The sequence below is a fragment of the Mus pahari genome, chromosome 9 (assembly GCF_900095145.1).
Source record: "Mus pahari chromosome 9, PAHARI_EIJ_v1.1, whole genome shotgun sequence".
In the NCBI taxonomy this organism is placed as follows: domain Eukaryota; kingdom Metazoa; phylum Chordata; class Mammalia; order Rodentia; family Muridae; genus Mus; species Mus pahari.
Window position 1 is genome coordinate 42,332,109 of NC_034598.1, and position 8,658 is coordinate 42,340,766.

Consider the following 8,658-nt stretch of genomic DNA (forward strand, 5'->3'; position numbering starts at 1 on the left):
CTTAACACTGTGTTGATGGGCAGGGGACATGCACACACTTAACACTGTGTTGATGGACAGGGGACATGCACACACTTAACACTGTGTTGATGGGCTTACTAGAATTTTGAGGCCTTGAGTGCTTTGTGTCCTACATTGGCCTTTGTCACAGTGTCATTTTTAAAGGCGGACATTTGGAGTTGGGCTAGAGAGATGGTTTAGTGGTTTAGAGCACTTGCTGCTCTTGCAGAGGACCCAGATTTGGTTGCTAGCACCCACATCGTTGCTCACAACTGAGGCTCCTGGGAATCTGGTCCCCCTGCTGGCCTCTCTGGAGCCAGGCTATCTTATGGTACACAGACATGTACACAGCCAAACAGTCCTGCACATTAAACAGTGGGGGTCAACCCAGTGGTCCTATAGCAGGGTAGAGGGCACACTGTAGTTAGCCTGCATATAGGCACCAAGGACACGTTAAGAATCCCTAGACAAAGAGCTCCTGTCACTCAGGCTTGGAATGGGAACACATGTGCTGTGTTGACTGGGAAGTCGTGGAGGACTCACTGGTACATGAGTTCCATCTCTGTGTCTGGAAGGGGCCCATAATACTGTCAGCGACTATGCCCTGACTGGGTTAGGGCTTTCTTTCGCCTTTTACTATTATACATAAGAGAAGTTTGATGGAGAATTTATATTGCTCAGGATGGCTTGAACTCCTGATCTTCCTGTCTCTCCCAAGTGCTGAATTCCATGCACGTTTGCCCATGCCAAACTTACATAAGAGAAGTGGACAGTGTTGTATTTTGAATGATGGCATTTAGGATAATGTTTCTTTTTATAAATGTTTATCATTGCCACTGATAATCCTGATCTTTTTGCCTATGGAGCTGAAATTCAAGTAGGATATTCTATTTTGTAAAAATAAAACATTTACTTATTTGACACCAGAGTTTTTTATTATTATTATTTCAATTTTATTTTTTGTGTATGAGTGTTTTGCCTGCAAGTATGTTTTTTTATAACAGACAGAGGCCAGAAGACTGAGTCAGATCCCCTGGAATCGGAGTTAAGGATGATTCTGAGCCATCATGTGGGTGCTGGGAATTGAACTCTGCCGAGCTGCCTCTCCAGCCCAAATGAATGTCTTTGTATTTTGTAAAAATAATTTTGAACTGAGTCTGGTGCTAAATGCCCCCCCTTTCTCCAAATCTAAGGAGTTCAGTTGCTTTGCCTCTGCTCCAGCCTCAGGGACAGGGACTTTGGTGGTTGGGGTGTCTCTGCCACCTGAGTTAGGGACGTCTAAACACCTGCTCTGCAGGGCCCTGTGAAGGAGCTTACTTTCTGGGAACTTGAGTTTGGAATACTTGTCCACACATCTTTCACTTCCTCCTTTTAGTGATCATGCTCAGAGAAATATGTAACAAGGTGGAATTCAGTTGTGACTGGTCTGTTAGACAGACCTGATCCCAAGCCCCCTTGTCAGTGACCACAGGACTGATCAGTCCACGACAGGTTGGCCTGCCGCTGGCAGGCTTCTCTGGGATCTGTGCCAACAGGAAACTCCTGTTTCAGCTGTGCAGACAGTTGGGCCTCTGTCTGGAGCTTCCCCACACAGTGAGTGACACTGTCTCTGACTTTTGCAGTCTATCCTGACGGCAGAGTCTGCATCTCCATCCTGCATGCTCCAGGTGATGATCCCATGGGTTATGAGAGCAGTGCAGAGCGGTGGAGCCCAGTGCAGAGTGTGGAGAAGATCCTGCTTTCTGTCGTGAGCATGCTGGCAGGTGAGCCGGGCCTCCTGTTTTCTGTTGTTGTACCAGGTCTATACTTTCCCAAGTGTGAGCAGATGTCCGGGATTATAGACAATGTAAGACATCCCAATATATCCTCAGGTTGTTGGCTGCTGTTGGCTAGTCTCTCATCTTTGACATTTTGGTTTATTGGGCCCCACTGTGTGTCACAGTGCAGGGGTATAATGCTTAGTGCAACAGGTACCCCAGTGTGAGGTGCCTTCAAGAGCTTACGAACCCAACCATAGTAACTGACCAGTGTGATAAACCTGACCTGCAGAAGCACTGTTTTTGGCTACTTCGCAATGAGTTGGGACAGACACTAAGATTAACAAGAGAGAAGGAAGCATGTGGGGCTGAGGATCAACTGACCAGGGGCAGGAGCCCTGGTACTGAACCTCGTGGGCAGTCTGGGAGCTGCATTGGGTGCCACTCCTCAGTTGTGCCTTAGAAGGACCGTGGTGTGGAGCTGGTGGGTGCTGGCATTGGGATAGGAGCAAAGCATTGATGCTCAGCGTGGTGTTCGGACACTTGGACACTCCTGGGTGAGTGTAGAGGGGCTGAAGGATGCAGGCCTCAGAGCCCTCCGCTGATGTATGAGGACTTGCATGGCTGCAGTGTCTGGGGAGGCACACAAGGAGCAGGGTTCAGACAAGAGACGTTTGGGTGTGGGGGAAAGGGGTTCCTGTCCCCTAGGGGCTGCCCCAGGTTGCTGGTGGGGAGGGGCTACCCCAGCCTCCCTTCCTCAGGCAGAAGTCCACTTTCCTACCCACAGTGACCCTTCTTGAGATGAAACAGGGCCAGGTTGCTCACCCTGATACTCACGGCTCCCTTTCTTCTCAGAGCCCAACGATGAGAGTGGAGCAAATGTAGATGCTTCCAAGATGTGGCGGGACGACCGGGAACAGTTCTACAAGATCGCCAAGCAGATCGTACAGAAGTCTCTGGGGCTCTAAGGCTACCCCCTGTGCACACTGAGCAGTCCAGCACTGTACTCAAGAACACGTGGCGACAGTGCTGCCGTGCCAACACCAACACAGGCAGCTGCAGAGCCACAGCCCCCGTTGTTTCTTCCTTTCCACCCCAGCCAGGCAGCTCCCTAGATCATGACTGGGATAATGACAGCTGCTGCGCTGCTACAGACTCCTCCTGCCATGTCGTGTGTGTGCCTCAGGAAGGGCCCAGGCTGTCCTCACTACCTCTCTCAGCCACGGGGTCCTCACCTCTGCTCCTTCCTGCAGTGCTGAGGGCCCGTCCTGTTGTCTGCCAGGGACTGGAAACTAATGCTGCTTCCTCTGAGGACATGGGGCCTTGGAAAAGCAGTGCAGGCTGTTGTCCCTGCCTCTCAGTTCCCAGGTGTCCCAGGAAGCATTCTGAGCTTCTTTTGACACTTTGCACTTAGAAGCCTAGGTTGCCTTTGGCATGGTGACAGAGGCTTGCTGTATGTGTCACAGATGTCACCGTAGCCCCTTCCAGGGGATGCTTTTTTAAATGGGTTCATGAGAAGAGGGGACATGGGTCATCAAGACTGCTGCTTTTTCTGGTCGCATCCATGTCTGAGTTAGTGGTGCACACTCGACCGACAGACAGGACTGCCAGAGCTTTAGTGTGGGTCTCCTGGGGGCCCTGCATACACACCGTGGCTGCACCGGGGTTAGCTCTTTGATTAGATTGTTGTTCGCTGTGGGGGGAATCTGCCACTGGGTGCTCAGCAGAGGAGCTCCTTCTGAACTGGATGGGCTGGGGAGCGGCTGTGGTGTAGGCCAGGGTGGAGGGGGTCTGACAGCAGGACCTGCTGAGCCACAGGCCCGAGCCAACCCCACAAGCAATAACAGACCTGGAGTGCAGTGGGTGCTTGGCTTTTCTAAACAGGTTACATTTAACACGAGTTTCTATTTTTAAGATACAGCTTATTGGGGGTGTGTGCAGCAGATCTCACTGCACATTGTCTGCTTCTGTCCCGTGCCCACATGTCAGTGGCCAACACTGTGCATGTTTCATGGTGTTCATAGTTCCCAGCCCTGGGGCTCCAGGGGGCACCCGTGGGGACCTTGTGCTTTCCTTCTCTGGGGAGTCCAGTCTATTTGAAATGCAACAGAGTCTGGTGTTGGGAGGTGCAGGAAAGGAATTGTACCGAAATAGTATTGCAGGCCACTGAGACGAAGGCCTCTCTGTAAGGAAGTGGTCTGTGTGGGGAGATGTCCACGCACAGAGTGGTCACAGGGCATGTTGCTGTCCTCAGGCCTCCCTGGCAAGTGCGGGAGGAAGAGAGGCAGTCTCTTTGCAAAACAAAGTATTTTTATTCATTTGTATTTATTAAATGAAAAAAATTCTCTGGTGTCCCTCTTCTGAGGTGGACTTTAATTGCTCTTAAATAAAATTGTGAACCTGTCCTCACAGTGTTGCATGGTGCTCGCATGGACTCTTTGGGAACCTGAGTGAGCCGAGGTCACCTTCCGGGGCTGGTTGGAGGTTTCCGGTGCTCTCTTGCTCCAGCTCCTGTTGCCTTCTCTCTCCTCTGGTCTTTCCCGCTTTCTCTGCTCCCTCCAGGACTGGAAGTCCTTCCCTTGGGCCAGTGACAGGACTCAGGAGTCTGCGAACTTGGATGTGAGGCATTTGTGTGTTGGCTAACAGCCTCTTAACTGTGTGGTTTTGTGACTTGTGAGCAGGGTGGTCCAAGGTGGTCACCAGCAGGTGTCTGATGATGCTTTGCTTTAGGATCATATAGCTTATTCTCCCCATACCATCACCACAGGCTCTCACTGTGTAGCCCTGACTGGCCTGGGACTCACTGTGTAGAACAGGCTGGATTTGAACTAGATCTGCCTCTGCCTCTGCCTCTGCCTCTGCCTCTGCCTCTGCCTCTGCCTCTGCCTCTGCCTCTGCCTCTGCCTCTGCCTCTGCCTCTGCCTCTGNCTGCCTCTGCCTCTGCCTCTGCCTCTGCCTCTGCCTCTGCCTCTGCCTCTGCCTCTGCCTCTGCCTCCTGAATACTGGTGTCAAAGGCATGCATCACCACACAGCATCAGAGTTTATTCCTGTATCACTGCCTCAAAGCTGCAAGCACTGTTGAACCTGCCTTAAAACCAAGGTATTTGATGAACCCTGGTTCTCCAGGAGACCCTGCTGTTGTGGCTCCTGGGCAGTGCGGCTGTGGGTAGAGGCTTGAACCCTTTCTAACGGGGGTAGCTCCCAACCTCTGATGGAGCCCGGGTTCAGTTCCAGGTGCCACTGCCATTTCTTACCTAGGTGGTTGGGGTGTCCCTAGTCCCTTACACACCCCTGTACCCCCACAACTCCCAGTGAATTGAGTTATTTCTACTCAATTCTCAGATAAAGGCACCACCAGTTACCATGCCTTATTCCGATTGATGTCTGTGGAGGGGTGAGTGCTTACTGGTGACTTGGTTAGAACATGTTGCAGGTAACGAAGTGCATGGCTGGCCTATGGATGCTCACACCCACGAATCAAGCCTTGAAGGCTGCCTAGAAGGGCTGAGGCAGTACTGTTCTGGAAACCCTGTCCTGTAGGGACAGTGCAGTAGAGGGACGAGGGTAACATGAATTAGCATGGTTGGTATGAAGTAGTCTGGTGGCCTGGACTCCTTAGAAGATGAGCCCTTTGTGCTAGCAGGGTGGCAGCCCCTGTCTGATGGTGTGGTATTAGGTTTGGTTCTGGCTGAGTGGTGTAGGGCCACAGGTACCTGTGGACCGTGGCCCACACTGGGGAGGGTTCACACAGTGTGGGCCTCCTTACAGAGGCAGGAACCTAGGCAGCCATCCACCCAGACCTCTGCCGCCACTGTTGTCTTATGCCTGCTATCCAGTGGTGTCAGGAGGGGCCAGCATACATTAAGAGATAGGAAACCCTGCACGTTCACCTCATTTGACAGAAGCCACAGCTCCTGGCTCTATATTGAACACCGAGGAAGTGTGTTCCCTTTTGAAGGCCATGCCTTACTCCTTTGCTCATTTCCCATATGCTTGGCACTAAACCCAGGGATGATCCTACTCAGGGCTGCTGTTAGCCAGCCTAGCTCCTACCCAGGGAGACTGCTTCTGTGTTATTCTATCCACATTGCATGATCTTTCCCTTGTTCCCCCACACAGTGCCTACTAGGCCCCCACTGCCCCTACTAGGCCCCGGACCCCAGCCTCAGTACTTTCTGTCACCAGCTGTTCTTGGCAAAGGCTGGCTTCCCACATGTCTGTGATGGAGGCCACTATCTAGCTTCTGCTACCTCCCTTCTGTTTCCGGGAGTTGAGGCTGCTAGCTCCCTTCCAGCAGCTTGGGGAAGGGCACTCTGGAGGGTCTGATGCTTGATTCTGGGACCTTTCTCTTCCTGCCAGGCCCTGTCTTCCCAGCTAGCTCTGTCACTGGGTAGGAAGAGGCCTGCTCACCTGTTCCCCCTCATTCCTGTTTCTTCATCTAGGTGGCCCCGTGGTGCCTTCTGTTGTTGACCATCAGGATTCCCGCCTGTGAATTGTAGTGATAGCAGCCCGTGGGTGGTAGTGGCTGTTGATCATTCCCAGGGAAATGAGGACCATAAGACTAAAGAGCCGGGGGCTGGTGAGATGGCTCAGTGGGTAAGAGCACCCGATCGCTCTTCCAAAGGTCCGGAGTTCAAATCCCAGAAACCACATGGTGGCTCACAACCATCCGTAACAAGATCTGACGCCCTCTTCTGGTGTGTCTGAAGACAGCTACAGTGTACTTACATACAATAAATAAATAATTAAAAAAAAAAAAAAAAGACTAAAGAGCCAGTTATGTGATCTTCGTGAATGGGTGTGGCAGGTGGATCACTGATTCAAGCCTGCCACGGCATCCTTTGTCCTGGAACAGGAGGACCTTGCGGGTCTACTGTGGGCACCCACCCCTATCCTTCCTTAGCTCACAAAAGCGAATGCCTCTAGCCCGGGAGCTTTGTGCAGCATGGATAGCGACCGGATAGAGACCGAGCAATGGTTGATAGGTCTGGCTGGAGAAGGGGTGTCCAGAGTGGCTCTGCTCAGGCTTCGGTCTGTGTACCTCCCTCCTTCCCTCCCCAGGGCTCCATGACAGTAGGAGGTAGAGAATCCATCATCACCAGCCAAGGGCCAGGGTGCCTGGAAAGGGAGCATCCTTGTTAGAGGGCAGGAGGGATAATGGCAGCAACCAGACAAGTGGATGAGCCGGCTGTGTCTGACTGCTGGCATGCCTGTTAAGCTGGCACTCCAAGTGAAGACTGGTACAGGCATGGTATTGGGTATCCCTAGCTTCTGCTGCTATTTGTCCTGGGTCCAGGCAAGGCAGAGTGTAGGGGGGGGCATGCCCGAAGCTGGAGACCCCACTGAGGTGCTAAGTAAGGACAATGGTTTGGGGCCTGTGTCCCTGTTGCGGGATGCCACAGATTTGGGCACTTTCAGACAGTCCCACAACCACTTGCTCAGGTGGGAGAGCACATGGGACCTGCCTATGGTCATGAGGGCTTCAGGGAAGAGAGGAACACACCTTGTGATCTGCCTCTGATGGGCACAGGCCAAGGGGTGGCCTCTTGTTGGGGGTCCCCTGCTTTTTAGTGGCTGCCCCATGCCGCTCTGCTGGTCTAGTGCGAGGTGGTTGGGGTAGCCTCTGGTGCTTGGCTTGGTGCCCTAGCTCTAGTGGATGGCTGAGGCTAGCTCAGTGGCCTCTCTGAGTTTTTGAAGGCTGTGCCATTCACTCGGGGCCATTCGCTGCTTGGGCATCTGGGAAGGGACTAGCAGCTGGCTGTTTCTAAAGAAGATGCTGTTCCTGCTTTGTCTGCCTCCTTCTCTGATCAAGAACCATCTCCTGGCTCAGGACTTTCTGGGCCCATTCTGGGCCTGAGTCTGCCACTGTCTTATTCTCCAAACACCCTGAGTGGCAGTGGGACTGGGGACATCTCCTGGGCATTCCATCCCCAGGCCACCTGAAGCTTGTTGGAAACAGCAGCGAGGTTCCTGTGTATGTATATTCCCCCCTACAGCCTCAGGGGTGGGGCCCGTGGAGCATCTATCCTGGAATAACCCGGACAACTCACAATGGGCACAGCCCAGCTTTGCTTAGGTGCAGAACAGCATTCTCTGCGGCTCCGGGACTCCTGTCTTGCTCAGGACTGGTGGAGAAGTTGGGTCGTGGTAGCTCCTTTTAAGTTGCGCGTGTGCCTGTGCTTTTAGCTTTCTGGCAGAGGACCTGACACAAGCTGGCTCAGGTGGAGGCAGAGACATTCAGGACCATCCTTTGGTAGGGCACCTTTGAAATCCTGGATCGCCCTAGCGAGTTGGAACCACATGAAAAGCTGCGGCTCTGATGGAGCCGACTCGGGGTTCTCATGGCTTCTCCCTCTTGGACTGGTTCCCAGCTGCAAGAACAGCTGGCAGAAATACGGCTGCCACATGATCCCGGGTGCCCCGCTGGCTCTTCCTGCTCCAGGCTTCCTCTCCTCACGGAGCATCAGCGTGGGTCCTCCGAGCACTGAGTCTCCAAGTATGGTGTGCGGGTGTGTGTGTGTGAGCAAGAAAGTTTAAGTATGTAAACTGGAGCTGTAGGAATTCTGTAGAATGTCCCAGGAAAGAGCCTGTTTCGTGCAGCTTGCTCTGTCTTCTGTGTCTTCCTCATAGGCCTGGCATTACCGAACTGCATGTCTTGACTACTGTGGAGGTGGAACCAGGGAAGCTGCGGGGTCATTCTCACCCTCAGTCTGGGACCCTCGGGCCTGGCCCCCAAGGGGAGATGGTTGACCAGAGCCCGCTGGTGCTCTGACGGGTAGCCTCATTTTACCCTGTCCCGCTTGGCACAGGCAGAGCCCACTGTGGGAGCATGTGGCTCCTTCTTCCCACAAGGGCTGCTGGGATGTGCTTCTGGTACAACCCCAGCCATGATCAACAGTGG

The 8,658-nt window shown here is 53.0% G+C and overlaps 1 protein-coding gene across 1 annotated transcript in view; it reads left to right on the plus strand.

Moving 5' to 3' along the window:
• Ube2g2 (ubiquitin conjugating enzyme E2 G2) overlaps positions 1 to 4,162 on the plus strand; it is a 21,803-nt gene extending 17,641 nt beyond the window's left edge. Inside the window, exons 5-6 of the mRNA XM_021205051.1 lie at positions 1,623 to 1,763; positions 2,613 to 4,162. Of these exons, the coding sequence (XP_021060710.1) occupies positions 1,623 to 1,763; positions 2,613 to 2,725 (254 nt within the window). The 3' untranslated portion in view covers positions 2,726 to 4,162. The remainder of the gene's footprint in view (positions 1 to 1,622; positions 1,764 to 2,612) is intronic.
• Positions 4,163 to 8,658: the final 4,496 nt, after the last annotated feature.